Source organism: Neolamprologus brichardi, chromosome 16 (genome assembly GCF_056152115.1).
Source record: "Neolamprologus brichardi isolate AB-2024 chromosome 16, ASM5615211v1, whole genome shotgun sequence".
NCBI lineage: Eukaryota > Metazoa > Chordata > Actinopteri > Cichliformes > Cichlidae > Neolamprologus > Neolamprologus brichardi.
The window spans coordinates 14,666,504-14,690,737 of record NC_142119.1 but is presented as its reverse complement, the minus strand read 5'-3'; the positions used below and the strand labels follow the sequence as shown (position 1 = coordinate 14,690,737).

Sequence of the window (24,234 nt, the reverse complement as noted above, 5' to 3'; positions counted from 1 at the left end):
GTGTGATTCTGTCATGAGTGATGAAAGTTTTTGGTTGTTAGCAAATTTCTGTTGCTGTTTTCTTTTTGCCACTGCTGATTTTTCTGACTCAACATCTCTGCCATCATCGTGGCTCAGATATAAAAAAAATATAAAAAAATATGCAAGCTTTATTGAAATAGTTGAATTTGTTGCCTCATATACTGTAGCTATAAAACAGCGATTTACTGCTGCCACTACGAAGGCATGAAGTGGAAAGGGAAACAATGCCATAAACACCATAAATCTTGTGATGTTTAAAACCAGTTTGAGTTGTTCACTCACTGGTTACTACAGGGTCTCATCAGACTGTGGCAGTTCTCTGCAGCCTGCTTCATTTTCTCTGCAAACAGGCAACATCTATTATTTATTTTAAATCTATTTTTCTTTTTCTTTTTTTCTCTTTTGTTTATTTATAAAGTTGGTATTTCAGCAGTGTTTCTTTTTCCCCAAAAAATATAAATCATGAAAAATTCGCCCAATATGTGCCTGATGCCAAAGATTTCCTAGAGGACACATCCTCCACCCCCACCTGCTGCTTAATGTATTTCATGCCATGTTCAGACAGAACCTTCGCCTATCGCAGGTGTACATTTAATCTAGTGATGAAAAATGTGGATACATGAACTTAAGTAGAAAATATAAATTACATATCGGTGGAACAGCCGATCACACAAGGGCAGGACAGTAAAACACATCCTTACAAAACAAATCAAGGTTGGAGGAAGCACTTCTCATTTGTAATCCAAATTGCAGAGAGCTCTGTTTGACCTCACAGAGTGTGGCAAGATGGCAAGAGAGAGACAGCAAGACATTCATTAAAGGTGGCTCTGAATTTGGAATTGAGGCAAAAAAAAAGGATGACAGGAAGAAGTCGACAAAACAGTACTGAGTAGAACATTATCAGAAGATTCACGTGAGCTCATACTGAGTGGATGCAACTGTTATTAGGGGAGAGAGGACGGGGGAAGGAAGGAAACATAGGTCACTGAGGCAAGATTAACAGGTAAATTTAGCCTGAAAACAGAAACCCATACTGTAAAGACCAATGCAAGCACAAAGGTGACCATGACTTTTGGCATGTTTGCTGTCGTTTTCTTCCCAGCGTTACATGATCTGTCACGACTGCTTTCTAGCCAATAAGCTGTATAAAAGTAGCACAGAGCATGTGGAGTTTGGCAAATCATACTAAAGAGGATTGACAGGTTTGCAGCTAGATAAAGTGGTAAAATTACACCCCTTTGGAGCACGAGTTGCAAGCTCCATTCCCACTCGGTATCCAGTAAGTGTCCTGGCTAGACCCCCCATGCTAAAACTTAGCCCTGGAATGGCGCAGCTACGTCGGCAGCTTGTCCGCAGCTCGGACACAAGCATTTCACTACATGTTGTACTGTGTATGTGACAAATGAAATTTGAATTTGATTGGTCACTTCTACCGACAGTGCAGAGCTGTGTGTTCTGCAGTAATACAACATCTGTCACTGCAAACTTTGCAACAATATTGCAAAAAACCCGACTTACTCTGCATCTACTCTCCAGTACAGTCGTTCTGTTACATTATCTTTTTCAAATGTTCTATTTTAAAGAAATCTTACGACGTGTAGATGATAGATAATTCCAGCAGCGCATTATGTACAGACCCAGTGTCTGATTATAATAATCTCAAATTAATTAGGACACTTGCTTTAAATGCTTTTTTTTAGATTTATCAAATGTCACTTGCTGAGCAGTTCTTACCTTTCAAAGTCACTAATCGTCTTCTGCTCCTGTTCTCTCTTTCATGCATGTTAAGAGCTGTTATCATTCAATCCACACAATACAGCTACCTCTAGATGGAAGCCCTACTTGTGCTGCGCAGGAACAGTTTATGTGATTGGACACATTTGTGGAGCTGTTTGAAATGCTGCATTTTAAATTAACTGCCACTTAACTGCCGTGTGCATGCCGAAGTTTGCTAATGTCGATTTGTTGATCTTTGCAGCATGAATCACAGGTTTGTGATGGAAAAAACAAAGATGTGTGAAGTGTGCAGGAGAAAACTGTGACAATCATTCCTGAACTATTGAGTGAGAATCTTAGTGGCAGAAGAAATGCACGGCTGCAAACAAAGAATGAGCTTGCTTTATATTATCATCTATTAAATGCTGTTAATTATTGATCTAATTACTCTAATTACACATGTTGGCCAGAACAGGTGCCCCATTCCTGTCCTGGCCAACTTTAACCTCTGGAAACAATTAGGGGAGTTCATCTTGATGTCAGTTCAAGAGGTGGGAGTAAATCTACTCTGTCGTTTTTAAAAATTATTAAAGTTTCAAACCAGTTTTCTACCTAACAGGTAGTAGGTGTAGTGTAACACAGATGGGAATGATGCTCGCTTCTCTTTGTAAATTTGTTAAAAGTCTGGCACTCAAGGTTTGAACTTGCTAGAGGCAGAAGATGGCCTTTTGGCTTAGCCCCAAGTAGAGGGAATTTCACTAGTACAGATATGACAGGATTGCTTTTTCAAAGGTCCATTTGAGTTTTAAAAAATAAAATAAAATTCTTCAATGGTAGCTGTGGCTCAGGAGCTGCAGCGGGTTGTCTATGAACCGGGAGGTCAAAGGGTTGATTCCCCAGCTCCTCCAGTCTGCATCTCAAAGTTTCCTTAGGTAAGATATTGAAACCTAGATGCATCCACTGGTGTGTGAACGTGGGCACGGCTGTTGGACAAAGTGCTTAGATATAGAAAAAACTGCGTGTGTGATTGAGTGAGCGAGACCGGTAGTCAGAGTAGAAAAGCACTATATACTAGTCCAGTTATCAGTCGTGACCTCTCTGAAAGGTCACGACTGATAACTGCCCCTTTGATCAGTTCCTTGACTCAGCATTTCCTTTTAATCTGTCTCTCAATTGAGCTGAAAGCCAAACAGGCACACACAAACACATCTCATTATTACACCATAAAATATTTAATATGGGAAGGGTCCCTCGGGCCACCAGAACTGATGGATCCATGAGAATAACTGAGCACAAAGTAATAAATAGTGCATTTTACAGTGTTTGCTTAGCTACATGACAGGAACCATTAACCGAATAAGCAGTAGCAAAATTTTCCACTTGGCGTTCACACATGCGCGCACACAAACACGTCTATCTGCAGCTGATCACCAATCAGCAGCCAGAGTGTAGCTGTGCTTGTATCTTGAACAGCAGATTGTGCAGTGCATGTGCAGGCATGCTATTGACGGCTTAGATTAATGAAAACTGATGAGGTTTTGTGACGACTCTTGACATTGTTTACTTCACCCCATCAAATCTGGTTTCTGATCTGCGAGGGTTCCTCATTCTGGAGGACAGCAGCCTTGCTTCCAGCTCTGTTTCTCCTTTCTCACAGTGATGCTGCTTTCATGTGCATCATTTGAAATAACTGATAGAAACAAGCCCAGTGGAGTCTTTTGAGGATTGCAGAATGCCTGCAAATATGGCAGGAGTTCTTACTTTTTGAGTGTTTAATGTTTGATATTGGGTAGTTTTTGAATTTATCCTGCAGGTACTGGATATATTTTGGTGTTTGCTGTGCTTTTATCTACCAAAGCTGAAAATGTCTTTAAAGTTTTATCTGTCTTTTTAAGTGTTATCTTTAGAAGTGTAGCTGTGGAAGAAATACGAAAACCTCAAAAAGAGTAAGACCAAGCTAAAATAAAATTGTCAGTTAAAATCCAAAATCCTTCAATCACCAGAAGTAGAAATTATGTAGTAATGAACGTATTTGAACATGCACATTCAGTTCATTACATTTTATGTTGTAGTTGATCTCCACAGCACAGCGACAGTATGACACTTATTCAGATCTTGTTTTTAATTAAAGAGATGCATTAGAACAAAAGTAGTGCAAATATTTAAAAAATTTAAAGCTTTAGATCTGTAAAAGGGGTAAACTTAGGAGTAATTGTAACAAGGAGTTATAGTTCCTTCTCTCTCCCCAACCAGTCGCAGCAGATGGCCCCGCCCCTCCCTGAGCCTGGTTCTACTGGAGGTTTCTTCCTGTTAAAAGGGAGTTTTTCCTTCCCACTGTCGCCAAAGTGCTTGCTCATAGGGGGTCATATGATTGTTGGGTTTTTCTCTGTATGTATTATTTTTGGCTCTATCTTACACCGTAAAAAAAATAAATCTTAAAAAAACAGTAATATTCCAGCAGCTGGGGCGCCAAAATAATACCAGAAAATAACAGAAAATAACTTTCTCATGAAAATACAGTTATTTTCGCTTCTGTCAGTCTGCCCCAGGGCAGCTGTGGCTACAACTGTAGCTTGCCTCCACCAGTGTGTGAATGTGAGAGTGAATGAATAATGGAATTGTAAAGCGCTTTGGGTGCCTTGAAAAGCGCTATATAAATCCAATCCATTATTATTATTATTATTATTATTGTTTTCAGTAATGATAATACAGTTTGTTGCCCTAATTTTACATGGTATTTTGCCTTTTTCAAGTGCTTTTAAACATTAAATTAGGAACAATTTAATGTGATTAAACAATGAAATTACCTATAAACAAGGTCAATGAATGCAGCAATATGAATAATAATACTTAAATGTACAGAAATATACAGTTAAACATTGGTTTAAATAATAATGGATTGCATTCATATAGTGCTTTTTGAGACCCTCAAAGCGCTTTTCAATTCCACTCTGGCCATCACCAGTAGGTGGTAGGTGAAGAGTCTTGCCCAAGGACACAACGACCGAGAGTATCCAAGCCAGGGCTCGAACCGGCAACCTTCTGATTACAAGGCGAACTGCCAACTCTTGAGCCACGATTGCCCTAAATAACAATAATAACAATAATTATTTGATGTAACAAAAGTTTCTAAGAATCATTTTATATATTTTTCCATAGCATTACATTTGAATTTAACAGTTCAATCTTTCAAATAACGGACAAATATTTGTGAAATTATGATTACATTTGTGAATGTATTTTAACAATCTAAATATGCATGTGTACAGACAGATACATTTAAAAAACAAGAAAATTCGGTTTTATTACATTTACAGTGATTTTACATTAATTTATAAATAAATAAAATTAATTTAAAAATAAAAATAAAATAGTTCCATCCATTTTCTTAACTGCTTATCCAACTCAGGGTTGTGAGCAGGGATTTGGTGTGGCATGTCGGGGTGGAGCCTGTCCCATTAACACACATTTATCATATTTTACTTTAAGTCCACAAAGACTTAAAGTAAAATATGATAAATGTGTATATATGGGTGCTGTATTTAGCTTAAACAAGTATACAATAGAGATTCAATTTTTTTTAGAAGGTAAGTTTTTATTTTATTTCACTTAATGAATAGTTTTACACTTCACGCAACCACAGAAACCGTCCATGCAGTGCATCCATACACTACTGCTCCAAACTGATTCTACAAGTCAAATTATTTTTAGTGCATTTTAATATACAACACGATCTTATTTTCTCCATAAATGTCCTTTTTTCCATTTGAATCTAGAAGGTAAACATCAGAAATGTCAGAACGACTGGATTTCTTGTTGAACTCATTGATCACCTGTGCTCTGTGTGTGGTTTCTAGTAAACTGCATTCACTTTCATTTATTCTTGGTATTCTACCTTACCTCTCAGTAGCTCCATCCTACTTTTAGTTACTTTCGTTGCCATCTTCACTCTCAAAAGAGTATGGTGTTAGACGCTTCTCAAAGGCAACAGAATTGAATGAGACGGGTCGCCCTCCTCCTGCCATCCAGAGGCTGTGGGTTTTATAGCTGTAAGAAAGTGAAACATGTGGCCTACTTTTACACCAGGTTAACTAATGTGATGATTGGCAGTATAAATTAGCCTGTTGTTTACCAGCCCAACCCTTCAGGAGCCCAACACTGATTGCACAGTCATAGTTTTTTTGCTCCAAGGCTACAGTCGGAGTCACAGCTAGTCTGACAAGCTTTTGTTGTTTTCTGGTGGCTGAGTTTATGTATTTTTTATCACAAACACTAGCGGTCTACTACATCGATTTTAGGCTTAATGGATATAAAAACATCCTTTTGGGGGCTGTATGTATGAACACTAGCTCTGCCAACTGTCTTCATGACACAGTCATAGTGATTGCTCTCTGCTTTCTCTTCTCTCTCTTTACAGACAGCAACTTTGTTCTGGGAAACGCCCAGGTGCAGTCACTGTACCCCATTGTTTACTGCTCTGATGGTTTCTGTGAGCTCACTGGTTACGCCCGTGCCGAACTCATGCAGAAGAGCTGCGCGTGTCACTTCCTGTACGGCCCAGAAACGAGCGACCGGTCAACGGCCCAGATCCAAGGAGCCCTGGATGAAAGGAGGGAGTTCAAGACTGAGCTGGTCTTCTACAAGAAGGAAGGTGACCCTACATGAAAAATCTGTGTGTGTGTGTTTGTGTTTGTGTGTGTATACGTTTGTGGATTTAATACTACTTACGAAGGAAAATGAATATTTACTCACCTGCGATTCAACAATGATGTAAAGGTGACTACAAACTTACAGCTGCTGAGGTTAAAAAACAAATTGGCTGTTTTTAAAAGAAGATATTTAAGAAAAAGGTTGGAGCGGTGGTAAATAAAACATTCAGAATGATATTTTCTTTCCATTCTAAAACCAGGTCAACAGACTCCTGTCAGGTCAGCTGCCGTGACGCTGGCGATACCCTTCTAAATTGTAAATCTTACATGTGCATGCTGTTTAAGTTTTAATCTTCCTAGAATCTGTGCTTTCACTGCAAGCTGCTTTGAAACCCACCCCCACTTTAGCTTTCTGTGCCAGGGAACCAAGTTGGCTTTGAAAAGTTCAAAGCCATCCAGGCCTTTATTTCATCAAGGCATCTGAGCAGAGGGTCTACTGAGAAGCCATTTATCTTTTTAAGAGGGAAATAAATCTGGGAGTCATTAGCATAACAGTGGAAAGAAATCCCATGTTTCCTAAAAATAGAGCCAAAGGGGTCGCAGGTATAGGGAGAAAAGAAGGGGGCCTAAAACTGAACCCTGTGGGACCCCACATTGAAGAGAAGCAGCAGCAGAGGATACAAACTCACCAAGTTTCACAGAGAAAGTTTGCTCTGCCAAATAGGATCTAAACCAATCCTAACACCCACCAACTGCTCTAAACGGGAAATTAAAATATTATGATCCACTGTATCAAAGGCAGCAGTTAAATCTAAAAGCACGATAATAACACACCTGAGTCAGGTGCTAAAAACACATCATTAAAAACTCTTAAAAAGGCAGATTTTGTACTATGCAAAGCTTTAAAAACCAGATTGAAAAACTTCTAAAATACAGTGTTCTTCTAAAAAGGACATTAATTGCTTGTAAACTACCTTTTCAAGAATTTTTGAAAAAAAAAAAAAACTCAGTTAGGCCTGTAATTTGCAATAATATCAAGATCAAGAGCAGGTTTCTTGAGTAGATGCTGAGTAACTGCATGTTTAAGATTCACAGGTATAACAACAGAGGACAAACTACTATTTACACTGAATTGTACATCCATCCATCCATCTTCATCTGCTTTATCCGGGGCCGGGTCGCGGGGGCAGCAGCCTAAGCAAAGAGGCCCAGACCTCCCTCTCCCCAGCCACCTCCTCCAGCTCGTCCGGGGGAACACCAAGGCGTTCCCAGGCCAGCCGAGAGATTTAATCTCTCCAGCGTGTCCTGGGTCTGCCCCGGGGCCTCCTCCCAGTGGGACATGCCTGGAACACCTCACCCAGGAGGCGCCCAGGGGGCATCCTTGTCAGATGCCCAAACCACCTCAGCTGGCTCCTTTCGATGTGGAGCAGCAGCGGCTCTACTCTGAGCCCCTCCCGGATGGCCGAACTTCTCACCCTATCTCTAAGGGAGAGGCCAGCCACCCTTCGGAGGAAGCTCATATCCGCCGCTTGTATCCGCGATCTCGTCCTTTCGGTCACTACCCACAGCTCGTGGCCATAGGTGAGGGTAGGGACGTAGATCGACCGGTAAATTGAGAGCTTCGCTTTTACACTCAGCTCCCTCTTCACCACGACGGACCGGTGCAGCGTCTGCATTACTGCAGCTGCAGCCCCAATCCGTCTGTCGATCTCCGGCTCCCTTCTCCCATCACTCGCGAACAAGACCCCGAGATACTTGAACTCCTCCACTTGGGGCAGGAACTCATCCCCGACCCGGAGTGGGCACTCCACCCTTTTCCGGCTGAGAACCATGGCCTCAGATTTGGAGGTGCTGATCCTCATTCCCGCTGCTTCACACTCGGCTGCGAACCGCTCCAGTGCGAGCTGGAGGCCCTCACCCGATGAAGCCAACAGAACCACATCATCCGCAAAGATCAGAGATGAGATTCTGAGGCCACCAAAGCGAAAGCCCTCCGCCACTTGGCTGCGCCTAGAAATCCTGTCCATAAAAATTATGAACAGAACCGGTGACAAAGGGCAGCCCTGGCGGAGCCCATCACCCACCGGGAACGAGTCCGACTTATTGCCGGCAATGCGAACCAAGCTCTTGCAACGGTTGTATAGGGATCGAATGGCCGTAGCAATGGGCCAGACACCCCATACTCCCGCAACACCTCCCACAGGACACCCCGAGGGACACGGTCGAATGCCTTCTCCAAGTCCACAAAACACATGTAGACTGGTTGGGCAAACTCCCATGCACCCTCAAGTATCCTCGAGAGGATGAAGAGCTGGTCCAGTGTTCCGCGACCAGGATGAAAACCACATTGTTCCTCCTGCATCTGAGGTTCGACTAGCGGACGAACTCTCCTTTCCAGCACCCTGGCATAGACTTTCCTGGGGAGGCTGAGGAGTGTGATCCCCCTGTAGTTGGAACACACCCTCCGGTCCCCCTTCTTAAAGGGGGACCGGAGGGTCCCCCACCCCGGTCTGCCAATCCACGGGTACTGCCCCTGATCTCCACGCAACATTGCAGAGGCGTGTCAACCAGGACAGCCCTACAACGTCCAGAGCCTTCAGGAACTCGGGGCGGACCTCATCAACACCAGGGGCTCTGCCACCAAAGAGTTGTTTAACTGCCTCAGTGACCTCGCCCCCGGAAATTGGCGGGTCATTCCCCTCATCCCCAGACTCTGCTTCCTCCTCGGAAGACGTGTCAGTGGGATTCAGGAGGTCCTCGAAGTATTCCTTCCACCGCCTGACAATTTTCTCAGTCGACGTCAGCAGCGCTCCACCAGCACTATACACAGTGCAGGTAGAGCACTGCTTTCCCCTCCTGAGATGCCTGACGGTTTGCCAGAACCTCTTCGAGGCAGTCCGAAAGTCTTTTTCCATGGCCTCTCCGAACTCCTCCCACACCCGAGTTTTTGCTTCAGCCACTGCCCGAGCCGCATTCCGCTTGGCCTGTCGATACCTGTCGGCTGCCTCCGGAGTCCCACAGGCTAACCAAGCCCGATAGGACTCCTTCTTCAGCCTGGTGGCTCCCTTCACCTCTGGTGTCCACCATTTGGTTCGGGGATTACCACCACGGCAGGCACCAACCACCTTGCGGCCGCAGCTCAATGCAGCAGCTTCGGCAATGGAGGCGATGAACATGGTCCATTCGGACTCAATGTCCCCCGCCTCCCTCGGAATGCTGTTGAAGCTCTGCCGGAGGTGTGCGTTGAAGATCTCGCGGACTGGGGCCTTTGCTAGTCGTTCCCAGCACACCCTCACTACGCGTTTAGGTGCACCAGGTCTGTCCAGCGTCCTCCCCCGCCACCTGATCCAACTCACCACCAGGTGATCAGTTGACACCACCAGGTGATCAGTTGACAGCTCAGCCCCTCTCTTTACCCGAGTGTCCAGAACATATGGTCGCAGGTCTGGTGATACGATTACAAAATTGATCATCGACCTACGGCCTAGAGCATCCTGGTGCCACGTGCACTTATGGACACTCTTATGTTCGAACAAGGTGTTCGTTATGGCCAAACTGTGATTAGCACAGAAGTCCAATAACAAAGCACCGCTCGGGTTCAGATCAGGGAGGCCGTTCCTCCCAATCACGCCCCTCCAGGTCTCGCTGTCGTTACCCACGTGAGCATTGAAGTCTCCCAGCAGGACAACAGAGTCTCCAGGTGGAGCACCTTCCAGCACCCCCCCCCTCCCCCCCAGGGACTCTAAGAAGGCTGGGTACTCCGAACTGCCACTCGGCGCATAAGCGCAGATGACAGTCAGGACCCGTTCCCCGACCCTAAGGCGCAGGGAACAAACCCTCTCGTCCACTGGGAAAAACCCCAACGTACTGGCAGCAAGCCGAGGGGATATTAGAATACCCACCCCAGCCCGCCGCCTCTCACCAGGGGCAACTCCAGACTGAGACAGAGTCCAGCCCCTCTCCAGGAGACTGGTTCCAGAGCCCAAGCCATGCGTAGAGGTGAGCCCGACTATATCTAGCCGGTACCTCTCAACCTCACGCACTAACTCAGGCTCCTTCCCCACCAGAGAGGTGACATTCCATGTCCCTATTGCCAGTCTTGGCAGCCGGGGGTCAGTCCGCCAGGGCCTCCGCTCCTGGCCGCCACCCGGCACACAATGCACCCGACCCCTATGGCGCCTCCTGCAGGTGGTGGGCCTGCGGGAGGATGGGCCCATGTCTCCTCTTCGGGCTGTGCCCGGCCGGGCCCCATGGACTAAGGCCCGGCCACCAGACGCTCGCCCTCGGGCACCCTCCCCGGGCCTGGCTCCAGGGCGGGGCCCCGGTAACCCTATCCAAATGGTAGTATTAATATATTTTAGCTGACCAAAGAGCTTTTTTTCTTGCACCTCACTTGTTTCGTTGTCACATTCTTAAGAAGTCAAAACTCACCAACTAAAAACAACTGATTCTGGCTAATGACAATTAGCTAATCGAAGAAATGAAAGATTAAAAGTGTGCCGAGGAAAGAAGGAGAGCAACAGCCAAGCAGAGAAATGAAAAATCTTAAGGGAAACAAAGCTAGTGAAAGGCCAGACAGAGAAAATCCTTCTCTCCATTCATCCACTCATTAATTGTTAATGAATCAATGGTGTGTGTGAGCTGGCACAGAGGCAAAGGCTCAGTCAAATAAATAATAAGGGGAGTGGGTGACATATAGATAGAAGAGTAGCACAGGGAGATGAGGACACATCTGCTCCTCTGAGATATAAGGCTATAACAACAGAAGGTTATAAAAACTTGTTTCCCACAAATGCACACGTCACAAATTAGAAGCGTTTTGTGCTTTTATCCGCTCTTCACTAGCTCTTATTAACATTTTGGCAGTTCTCCAGAGGAGCAAGAAAGAAACAAACACATTTATATCCAGTTGGCTCACTCAGATCACGACAATTCTCTTCTAAGCACAATTTTAGCACAATTTCAAAATGATTATTTATTCACTGAGCACATAGTCATAAAATATTAATATCAACATGATTTACAATACCCCAAGCTTCTCAGTAATCCCTTTAATAACAGGTAAGTAAACAGACGGGACCAACTTCGAAAAACAAAAATGCAAACTGATCAGTGTTGCAATAAAAGCACTTCAGGTAATATGAATTATTTTGCTCAAGCAATCCCAAAACTAAGACAAATGGGCAAATAAGCAACGGTACCCTAGATCAGCGGTCCCCAACCCCCAGGGTACGTTTTTGGTCGTTTGGTACCAGGTCGCGAGAGTTGAAATCAAAACATCCTACCATAGCGTAAATTTATAGTAAAGTCTATCAATCCATGCTACCTCATCAGAATATACAACCTTACGTGGTTTGTGCCTCCATCGTACATATATGTATAGGTGTAGGACGTTCTGACGGCCAAATCACACTATCAAAACGTGCTTCCTGCTTGTATTTATTTAGGTACAAGTATGTAGTGCAATATTACTTTCTTCGACATAACAACGGAGAGTGGTGTCCACTAACTGCAGGAGGACTAAAATTAATTGACAAGGTTTACGCTGTACGCCAGTTTACAGAAGTTTAGAAGCACTAAATCAAGACTTGACTTTAATTGAGACTCCAAATTGCAGTATTTTTGCACAAAAAACAAAACGCATGTCATGGTTTGCCAGGGCAAATGTGGGGGGATGTGGGGAAGGAGAACCCAAAATGCAGGACTCTGTGTGATGAATGCAGTGCATTTATTTACAGTGAAGTAAATAGTACACAATCAATAAATCCCCATGCGTTTCCAACTCCCATGCCGTGTCTTCTCCTCAGCGCTCATGCTCCGTGTCTCCGCTCCTGTGATACGTGTTCCCGCACTCCTGCTGGAAAATCCACAGAGGCAGCCGTTAACACACAACTAAACAGCGACAGACTAGCACTCACTGATTTGGCTGAAAACACTGATGGGTAGTCACTCAATGATCCCGCTGGAGAGAGCTCCACCACACTCTAAAGTAGCTCCCCCGACGAGGCTTGATCAGCGTCAGGTGTGTGTGAAGATCATTGGATGTGATCGGTCAGCTGGCAGGGCCACACCCACCAGGCCTGAAGGTGCCTATCACTACCGCACCCACACACACCTGCCAATACACAAACAGGGAGCACAGGAACAGCAGCAATGCAGAAGACACACACCTCAAATAATAATAATAATAATAATAATCCACACTGCTCACGGACCCCGAGTCCCCGGAACCGGGTCTGTGACAATGCATGTTAGCTTGAAAAGTTAACAAATTGACAACAGCTTAAGGAAAACAAGTATCAACTGTAATAAAGAAGTAAAATATATAACACTAACCTTTTTTTGCACGCACGAGATCAGGGTAGAATCAAATAATAAGTGTGTACTATTAACACACAAATCATGGCCGTTTCGAGTTGTGCGCATGCGCAGTAACAACAAGTTACTTGATAGGTGGGGTGTTTTGTCAGAACACATTTTTTTGTATTTATCCGCGACACCTTAAAGGCCGGTCCGTGAAAATATTGTGGGACATAAACACAAAAAGGTTGGGGATCGCTGCCCTAGACGATCCTTGATGTCATAGGGTGAGAGGCAGTGAGAGCCATGATTCCTTTCAAGTCAATAATTATTTGCTAATATATTTGAATCGTTGCCTGTTTAGCTTGACTGTGAAGTTAAAAACAACAGTGAAGTCCACATGTTTTATATATAATTTGGACAAATCATTGATTTAACAATTTTAGTTCCTCAAGGTATTCTTCAAAATCCTCGTGCCCTGCATGGATCAGAAGGATCATTGGATAATTCTGAGGAGATCAGATGTGATTCATGGTAGCTGTTGATAGGCATTCATACTCAATTTGACAGTTCAATCTAAACAAAAACAAATTAAAAGCAGAGCTCAAAAGCAGACAGTAGTGCCTCTTTAATGCTTTCCATGCACTCTTTATGCTGTTGATTTATTATTCTTATTTCAGTGATTTCCAAATAGGCCCCGTTTGTGTTGGCACTAAATTGTTTGCTTCTATCAGATTTGCCAAAAATGTTTTTGGCAAACTTCATTTTTTACTATAAAGACCAAATTTTCTATGATCAGCTCTCCAAACATAAAGAGAACCTGTTACTTTTAAAATGTTCTAACTTGTATTATAAGTTATGCTGATATCATCATTCGAGTTAGGCAAACAGAGGTAGAACAGAAGAGAGCACATGCTGTTTCCAACACTGTTGTTTACTGTCGTGTTCCAGTCAAACAGGGACAAATCTGGCCTCAATATGGCTTATGTTTTTATTGAAGAAATCCTCCTACTTGTTTAAATGTATTATTTACATACATGATCCCCTTATTATTCTGGCACAAGTCTCAGAGCTCCAGGAAACAGTGTGCACTGTACCAGTTGCAGCCCATCACATCACAAATCAGAGCTTTAGATGAGTAACAGAAAACCAAAGCAGCGAGTTTTAGCCTGATTTCATGCATTTATGTGACAGTAAAGAGGGCTTAAATGTTTTATTTGGTACCCTTATATAAAGGACAAGGCTGGTAATGCACTATTCACCTATTTTTCTACTGTCAATAAACCCCGTGAAGATTATCTGAAAGTATCGGAACCATCTGTGTATACTGGTTCATGTTACACACGTTTTATTTCGAGTCAGTCCCACATACATCAATCTCATCATCGTTGTTGCTAGGCAACCAAATATGTATTACTCCATGAGGAAGTGCTTTTAAAAGGATAAATTACATATTTTGGCCATTTTTAAAGATTTACGTACTCAAAAAATTGGTTCTTGGATGACATGAAGCAACACAACTGTAATATATAAAATTATAAATATATATAAAATTAAAGATTTATTTATTTAAATGATTAATTATTATGGAACATATGCTTTGTACAAACTGAACGTATACCAGTCAAGTACATTTCATTTGACCAGTTCTGTGGTGATCTGGTGATTAAATGTATGAACACTGGTAACAGAATAAAATGTTTTACAACAGTACATGTAATCAGATTACTTATTCATCATTTTGGGCATAAATATTTTTGAGGTGGAAGAGCAGCATTTTTGAGACCAGCTGTGGTTTTTAGGATATTTCTACCATGTATGAATCCAAGCCTGGTGTTGATTACTTTTTATGATCACTTGATTTTAGAACTGATTTAGCTCGAGTTTAAATACATTTCTGATACTGTTAACACATAGACAAGCAGCTTTAATTATGCTATTTCATCTATATTTGGCAGTGATCACAGCACTCGGTACGGCAGCCAGGCGACTCTCCTGTAGTGAAGGTGTGTGTGTTATCTGTGGGCCACCACACCTCCTCAACACACCATGTGTATTCTAAGGGTTTAGATGGCAAAGCAAATCCCTCTATGCTGAAAGAGCAGTGTGAACATACTCTCATAATACAATTAGGTCTGCTCTACTCTATTCTAAATTAGTAATAGCTAAGATGTGATTGATAGTCTTTGAGCTTTAATTCAAAAATGATAAAAACACTCCATTTATGATTACAGATATTTATCGTTTCTCCATTTTCACAGACTCACAAGTAATTGAACAATTGACTAATGACTAGGTCTGAGGTAAGTCCAAAAGCCTGAATTTGCTTTTGGTGGAAAATGTCAACAAGAGCTTTGTCCATGGGAAGAAGACCAACGTTAGACAAGACCGAATAAACCATCCATCCATCTTCATCCTCTTTATCCGGGGCCGGGTCGCGGGGGCAGCAGCCTAAGCAGAGAAGCCCAGACCTCCCTCTCCCCAGCCACCTCCTCCAGCTTATCCGGGGGAACACTAAGGCGTTCCCAGGCCAGCCGAGAGATATAATCTCTCCAGCGTGTCCTTGGTCTGCCCCGGGGCCTCCTCCTGGTGGGACATGCCCGGAACACCAACCCCTGGAGGCGCCCAGGAGGCATCCTTGTCAGATGCCCGAACCACCTCAGCTGGCTCCTTTCGATGTGGAGGAGTAGCGGCTCTACTCTGAGCCCCTCCCAGATGGCCGAACCTCTCACCCTATCGCTAAGGGAGAGGCCAGCCATCCTTCGGAGGAAGCTCATTTCCGCCGCTTATATCCGTGATCTCGTTCTTTCGGTCACTACCCACAGCTCGTGGCCATAGGTGAGGGTAGGGACGTAGATCAACTGGTAAATTGAGAGCTTCGCTTTTACACTCAGCTCCCTCTTCACCACGACGGACCGGTGCAGCGTCTGCATCACTGCAGCCGCCACACCAATCCATCTGTCGATATCCGACTCCCTTCTCCCATCACCCGCGAACAAGACCTCAAGATACTTGAAAGGAGTGATAAAAGATGTGAAGAATACTACCTGACCAGGACCTGATCGCTGGTGTTAATAATGTGTACAGGGTCATACTCTCACATTCAGTATAGTACATTCCAGCACTTCCTATGGCAAAAGCATCCCAAGAGCTCCTTCAGGCCAACAAATGGAGTGTTTTTAAATGGGTGAGTTAATCAGTCAACCTTAACCAAATTAAGATTCTAGTTCAGACAGTTACTGACTGCAAACACTTTAAAAAAAAACAAAGACACTAAGAAGTCAATGTTTAACTGCTTAAATGAAAGCTGCAAGTTTACACTTTGCTCACATTTCTTCTTCACTCCTGGTTTTGACTCACAGTGGGTTTCTAAACCACTCTGTATTTAACCATTAATTATTATTGATCTCTGGCTCTTTTCTCCTCACTCCCCAACCGGTCACAGCAGATGGCCACGCCCCTCCCTGAGCCTGGTTCTGCTGGAGTTTCTTCCTGTTAAAAGGGAGTTTTTCCTTCCCACTGTTGCCAAAACACTTGCTCATAGGGGGTCATATGATTGTTGGGGTTTTCTCCGTCTCTCTTGTTGTAGGGTTTTTACCTTACAATATAAACACACTGATGGGTCTGTCTAGCACAGACCCGCTGCTGGAATGAGACAATTCTTTGTGTTACTCGTGCACGAGGGAGAGAACTGTGATGAGCGCCGTTCCTTCGCTTGACCCCAGTTGCTCTCGTCCGCCTCGTAACACTGCTCTTTATTGTGGTTACATGACTATGCATAAGTTCATTAACATACACATCTTACACAGGCATACATGTGAACAAAGAATACCTTGTCTGTGTGTCGTGTAGGTGTGTGTGTGTGTGTGTGTGTGTGTGTGTGTGTGTGTGCGTGCGTGTGCGTGTGCGTGCGTGGTCAAGATGTGACCCTGTGAAGACTCCCCACACCTACTGGTGCCAGGGAGTCCAGCAGTTCACTCAAACAAAGGGCTCTTATTCTTAACCAGATACAGAGTAGGTGTCCTCCTATACCATAAATCAGTAAGAGAAGGTATGGCCTCTCTCATGACCTCTCTCATGTGTGTATGCCAGAGTGCTCTGGGAGGCACACAGAGTTTTTGCAGACTGCTAAGGATCAGACCTCTATCATTATGCAATCGATTATAAAACTCTAAGAATATATGAGTAAATATTTATAAGCATAAATGACAATCAACAATATAAACCTGACACACACCACATGATCTTGTATATTGTATAAAATGAGAATAACATACTAGGTACCCTTAAGTAACATTTTTCAGTTCGCAAGATTAATGTTGTGAAGGTATGTAGTTTCACTCAAAACTAACAAAATTCATCTATTTAGTTCATTTCGGGCCTGTTCAGGCAGATCAGCTGATCTCAGTCCAAGTTAGATGATGGCTCACATTTTAATAGATTCCTTATGAATAATTTTAGGGCTATTTAAGCAACTTCAGCCTACCCACAGTTCCTGAGCGTCTGCATGCAACTTTGCAACCCACGTCCACCCCAGCTCCTCTTTTATGGTATTTTTAACTTAATCAGTGTGATTGATGCCTGCTCTGTTCTGTGTCTACACATGGAAGGAAATGTCTGTCTAAAATGTCAAAGTAATCTGCTCCTGAAGCCAATTTCATCAGGGTTTTTTCTGAGTCTGAGTCTGTGTGCACGGCAGTAGGCAGTCAGATGAAACATCATTTTTAAACAAAGCATTGCTGGTCACGTCATTAATATTGAGGTAACAGCAGTCTGCGGTGGGTTAATGCCACTATTTTACCACTAATTGGAAAATTAACAAATTAAAATAATGTAAAAAATGAGATAACATGAGTCAGACACAGTTTCGCTTGGTTTAAAATGTAAACTCACATTTAAATTCATAACTCACATTTATGAGCATCAGAAATAGTTCACTAAAGACTTCCACAGACTTTGTCTGTTAAAAGTGACGTATAGGACTAAAAATACACAGAGTTCGAAACATTTGGTACATTGGAGAAAAAGATTTAACCGCTTCCACTTTTGTATTACGAAAGCCCACATTAATTGTAGGTTTGCATTTATTTTTCTCTCCAGGTACAAAGTTCTGGTGTCTTCTGGACATTGTACCGATTAAGAATGAGAAGGGCGAGGTGGTTCTTTTTCTTGTGTCCCACAAAGACATCACTGACAAGAAGAAGGAGCAGGACCCTGAGCAAGGACCTGAAACTGGTGAGTTTGTATAAAAGACGCCAGCTGGCAGTACAGTCGTGGCCCCAAATTTTGACAGCGGCATGGCTGCCAAAAGGACATTTTTATTTATTTGCCAGAAAATCTATGAAATCCTTGTAATTGTTCTTTATTATGTTCTACAAACATGTAAAAATAAACAAGGAAAGACAGACCTAAACTAAATAATCCAAGACAAACATCAATCAATCAAATCAATCAAAATTTATTTATATAGCACATATTAAAAACAACAAAGTTGACCATAGTGTTTCACAGTCAGTAAAAGCATGAGACAATTAAAACAAAACAATAAGAAAACAGGGCAGGAAACAATAAGTGATAACACAACAAGCCATAACATATGCATGGACCACGTCAGCAGTTTAATAAATCCAAATATCAAACAAATTAAGAGGCTTTATTTTGATATTGAAGCTTATTCTTTTCTGATTTCATATTTTTTGTAACCTCAGTGGTAAATTGAGTGTGATTTCAACCCTTCAACCTCCTCATGTGGATTTTATTATTTCTCATTATTGGTGTGTAATATTGCCGTGGTTAGCGCCTCAAGGCAACTTGAGAATATCTGTCCCAGGCCAGTAGAATGGCAGTATTCAATAAATAACATGAAATTTGCATAAAGTAATATCTGTTCTGTGTTAGGGATGTCCCCATGTTTATGTTTCATTTCATGTCAGCAGTTATCTAATTATGCTGCCAAAGTGTGAGCCTAATTTTAATTACTCTTCACCCGTGGAAATGATGAAAGCAGGCAGAACATTTGGCCCTTCAGCTTTTCAGTTCCGCTGTAGCTATTGTCATTTCAAGCAAACAACAATTAAGGCATCAATTAATAATTTGAATTGCTTATTTCCCCCGTTGTAAATCTCACTGAGAGTCTGTCAGTGTACTGAACTCATTAATATTAATGACTTCCTCGTATTAGATGTACATTGAGAACCAGATTACGCACACATTGTGAGAATTGATGAAAATACTGAATTGTGAAGAGCGAGGCTGCAATTTTAATTACTGGGTAATATTTGCATGTTAATTAGAGGCAGACAGGAATCAGTTATTGGCAAGTGCAGCGTCCACTGACATTAAAAAGCACATCTTATAAATAGATTTGAATCATTTTTCTCTGCTCACGACATAAAGAATCATTTCATTACTACTGTTAGACTGTATGGGTCATGCTACCTTTGTACACTTTACTGTTTTACATATTGAACGGAGGAAAGGGTGATCAGGTCAGCCTGCATATTCATTTGCATGCACTGGTTTGTTTACATGTGTGAGTGTGCTGGAGAGGTCAAAGCAAATCAGCACATACATCGATTATTTTAAAGTTGTTTTTTCTAACATTGGTTAGCCAGTATCAGCCACGATCTCTCTAAATACTAAGAAAACGTGCTTCCTTCTTTCAACATAGGATACAATGTATTAGTCCTTTATTAATGGAAAGAAGATCACTGTGACTGACAGTGATGTTGCTCACAGAAATTGTAATTAATAATAAGTTTTAATGCCTTAACCTGCTGATATGTTATGTTTGTTTCTGTCGCTTCTATAATAACATCTGGTTCTTGTGAATTTGTAGCATTGCATAATGAATATGTATACGAACCAAGAAACCTGCCCTAAAGCAGGTCAACCCACCTCTATCATTTCTCTTTCATTGTTTGCCCATGTGCTTAAAGAACATAGAAACAACAGCATAACCTGGTACCTGGCCATTAAAAAGGGGCGTAGCTGTATTTTTCGCAGGGCAAACTTTATTGATTGACCCTTGCATCAGGAGATGTTTCTCTGTGCTTCAAACAGGTGTACAAAGTAAAATATGTGAATATCTTGCAGGTGTGTGTACTGAATTTCACTGCAAGGTGTGAAGAAAAACAGCAATCCAGCACATTTATACTGAACTAAAGCTTCCTTTTAACCTTGTAAATGCTGTCAGCATATACTATAATTTCAGAGATGAATAGCAATCGTCTAAGGAGACCAGAAGAGAAGTAATCAGAGCACTCGAGATGAAGTGGAAATATAGAGTTGTAGTGTTTTTTCTTAAACATTGCTTTTCAGAGCTGTTGTTTGCAATGCTTGATGGTGGGCTCACCTTCTCTGAAGTGGCACCACTGCTGTATGAAATCCTTGTGATTTTCTCTATGTCATAGAAAAGGGAGTTATTTTCATGATGTTAGACTGCTCATTTAACACAGTCCTAGTATAAGAGAGCAGAAGAATTATCACAATAACAGTTTAAAGCATCTTATTGAAAAGTTTAGACACGTGCTACCCTGGCAGCCTTTTAGGAATGATGTAAACGCGGGGAAATCTCAGCTGCATTCAACAAAAGGATCACTCTTTTTACCAGTGCAAGCAAGTGCCTCACTTTTTACAATCATTTATTAAAGAAATGCATAAAGAAAATCATGAAAATCACGAGTCTGATGGGGTACTGTCATCACCCTGCCCGGCAAGCTAACAGGAGGGCCTCGTGGACTCCTGTGAATGCAACAACTGTAGGTGTATCTGTTCAAACTCGCCGACAAGTTTGAAGCTCAGTGAGCTCGGCCTCAAGGTCAGGTGTCACGCGCCATATTTTCTACATGAGGTAACTGAAAAACTGACATCATAGGTATATCTGCTGAGAGGTTGAGGGGAACCACTGGCTGCCGCCGGGATTTTTCCTTGCAGGTGAGGGATTTGGTAATAAAAAGCTTGGGTTAGAAGCCTCACCACTGGGTTAGGGTAAACTTTCAAATGAACAAAATGAGAACTGTGGGTTTGCAAAAGATTGTGAAGAATAAGGCAACATGTCACAAGTGTTTCTGTGTGCTGAGTAACCATTAAAGACGAGATTTTCATCTTCAAACTGTCCTTTAGACACGAAGGGGAAAACACAGCAAAAGTCTGATGGCTTTAAGCAACAAAGTGCATTCAATTCATCCTGTGTCTCAGAAACTGCATTCAAGGAGACGTTTCTCAGACTTGTATTAGCAGCTGTAAAATTATTCATTCGCCCTTCTCTGACCTTGAGTGCTGATATCTTTAAAATTAGAAATAACGTAGCTCAGGGGAAAATGGCTGCGTACTCCCCAGATTAAAATTTCTAGGGATAAAAATATCTGCAGCTACACTTTTGCCCAGCTAACACGCCTTCTTTTTGTATATCTGTCAAAACAGATGCTGGTGCAGCTCTGACACAAAACACACACCTTGTTAAGGCCGTGTGTGTGTGTGCGTGTGTGTTAGTTAGTGATGGTCCTCTGAATAACCCCACGCTGTATATGTGGAAAGAGGCACAGATGCTTTTCTTCATACACCATCTGAACCGCCTGAAATCCAGCCAAGATATTATGTACAAATCAAATTTGCTTGTTGAAAATGAAAATGATTTGGTTACTTGGGTGGGCACTTTCCAGCCATGGTTATAATAAATCATGTTATGAACAGGGCAACAGTTGAAACAGGACATTAAAAGTGGAAATAGAGGAAATATTTTCTATCTGAATAATAGCTTTACAAAGAACAACTCCTTTAATCTTTTTCTTAATCTATCTCTTGAGCCCTCAGCACGCTCGGTTTCGGTCCTTTTCTCTCTTTTTTGATGATGATGAAAGTTATGATATGAATAAGATACTTGGTGGGTCTTGGTAAATATTACTGATTCTTTAATCCAGGTCAGGGAATACCATTCAGAAGGCTTCATCCTTTTTCATGTATCTCAACAACAGTTCATTTGGTTGATGAGATTACAAGCGTCCCATATAGAGTTTGTTGTGGACGTTTTCCACTTAAATAAAGCCTGCAGATGAGCGGTGAGCGGTAGCTAACATTCTTTAATCCAAGCACACAAAGACAACATACAAACAAGCTTGTGGAGCCCCTGCATGGCCGCGGGACAGACGGTCAGCAGAGTCTCCCTGAGCCTAGCATGGCTCTCAGTTAAATATCTTCTCCAGGAACAAAAGGCAGTACACAGCTGTTTCACACCTTAAGGTTCACACTCCCCTGCTACTTCCCAGAGTCCTCGAAGAGACAAAAGACTGGTCCTCTGGAGTTACTGTTTCCCCCAACATCCTTACTACACCCCCTACCATTTGTCTTAAGTATGAGTGCCAGTGGCACCACTACAATAACGTGATTAATACCTAAGTGAGAGAAATTCCTATACAAGTTATAGGTCGGGTTAATATCCAATCCTCAACAAACCCTAACCCAGATAAACTTTGACCTGGACCTGGACTGGGGTGTCAAACTCATCGTGGGCCACATACATCTAGCTTTGATCTGAAATAGAGCGAAACAAAATATATGAAAAAGAAGCAACCTTCCATCAGTCCATCTCAGCTTTTCTAGTTTTTCACAGACTTTGTGAGCGTGTCCTAAACAGACCTCTTTACTTTATGTTGTGTTTTCACAGCCTTACACGTACAAATAAAAAGATAGCAGTCAAAGCATTACTTCTGAGCTATGAGTGCGCTTTAATCGGCATGCAGCGGATGAGACAGAAACTGGTTTAAATTCCTCTCGTTTCTTGCATCAAAGCTCAGCATGTTTCTGTCTCCTCCACAGATGAAGAGACGGGTCTGGAGGTGCATCAGGTAACTCGCCCTCCGGGCTTCAACGCCAATCGGCGCCGCAGCAGAGCTGTGCTCTATCACCTGTCAGGACACCTGCAGAAACAAGACAAGAGCAAGCTCAAGATCAACAATGTGAGTTTCTCTGCTTTTATATTTACAGCTACATCTACATGACTGAGGTTTCTCTGTGTGGTTAACATCTTTCTGCAGCAACCCATGAAGCTGCCAGCGTCTGGAGTTTCCTTACATGTGAAACAAGCTGCACACTAACAAAGTCAATGTATTTCTTTTTTACCATTAACCATGTCTGCTGTGGAAGTCCCAGAATGAGGACAACACTGTAACGCTCATTAAACAGCATATAGCTCTGACTGTATGTCTATGATAAGCTTTGCTTACATCAAATGTTTTTGTTACATGTCAGTTTTATGTGAGTTATTCCAGTCCGTTCAATCAGCGATGTGGACACAGTGAAGTGTGGAGCTGTTGCTGACTAATTCGAGGAGTTTTTTTTGGATAAACATCAAGCGTAGGGCTTGGGTGGGTTAGCAGTATTTCCACTATGTTTACGTGAGAAGCATTAAATTTAGGTATGTAAATTCACTGGCTGCAGGCTAAGTTTGTGGCCAGGAATATTCTTTTCATATTAGAATAAAAACGAGAACACGTTTGGATGCCAGAGGAAGTGTTATAGTATGCCAGGCTGGCTCCAGACTGCCTCTCATTCAGTCATTTGCTTCACACTTGGGACTTTGGCACTGGTGATGACACTGAAGTGACAGAGTTAAAAACACGAGTTTACTTTATTCATGCAAAACTTTTAATTCACATACATGTTATGCAGCCATGAAAAGATTCTCCAAAGACTGGAGATGGGAGAAAAAAAAGGTTATTGCCTCATTATGATGAAAAGCAGTCAGTTTAATTGCTTCCCTAGTTGCAACAGCAGTCCCTGAACTAAACAACGGGCCAGCCACTGATAGCATAGTAGCTTGTATTATTTGCCTTAGCATGAGTTCAGACTGAAAAAGAGTTGAGCGTTAAAGCAGTGCACCTGGCTGTTGGTGCAGGTTAGTGGTTTAAAGTAACAGAGACAACACAATCCAAATATTTCAGCTTGAGTTAATGATTGTGTGTCAAAAAGCAAAAGATAAAGATAACCTTTATTAGTCCCACGCGTGGGAAATTTGTTGGGTTAAGGCTGCTGACCTTTGCCAGCGCCATCTTACCCTTCCAACCATACATACATTACAACATCACATGGGGAAGACAGGTCAGAGAGGTATAACAATGGAAAATGCACAACATGAGGAAAGATGAGTATCCAGCAGCAAACGTCTCCGCAGGACAATCAGGCTCTCCCAAGCCCAGAGTTGTCAGTTTTGTTAAGGGACCAGTTGATTAAATCCATAATTCTTCTTTAGGTTTTAGGACAACAAGTCTGGGAGACTCTCTTAGGGTTAGAGAATAAGCGAGACTATACAAAAGACATGAGAAGCCAAGCAGGGAAGATGAAGGAGAGGGAGAAGGAGAAAGTGCGACCGCCTCTGTCAAGAGCCAAGAGAAGAAGAACACTGCAAACTGGCAACGAAATGTTATGAAATGGGAAATTATCATTACTGCTCAGACCTGAAATCACATGAGATGATGATTATGGCTGTGTGTTAGTGAGCTGACCTCTCTGTAGGTCTGCTGCAGTCCAGCGGGCAGCGCACACCCTGACA

At 42.5% G+C, this 24,234-nt stretch overlaps 1 protein-coding gene across 1 annotated transcript in view; it reads left to right on the top strand.

Moving 5' to 3' along the window:
• kcnh3 (potassium voltage-gated channel, subfamily H (eag-related), member 3) overlaps nt 1–24,234 on the top strand; it is a 173,386-nt gene that overhangs the window by 105,255 nt on the left and 43,897 nt on the right. Inside the window, exons 2-4 of the mRNA XM_006805841.3 lie at nt 6,155–6,388; nt 17,787–17,921; nt 22,503–22,642. Of these exons, the coding sequence (XP_006805904.2) occupies nt 6,155–6,388; nt 17,787–17,921; nt 22,503–22,642 (509 nt within the window). The remainder of the gene's footprint in view (nt 1–6,154; nt 6,389–17,786; nt 17,922–22,502; nt 22,643–24,234) is intronic.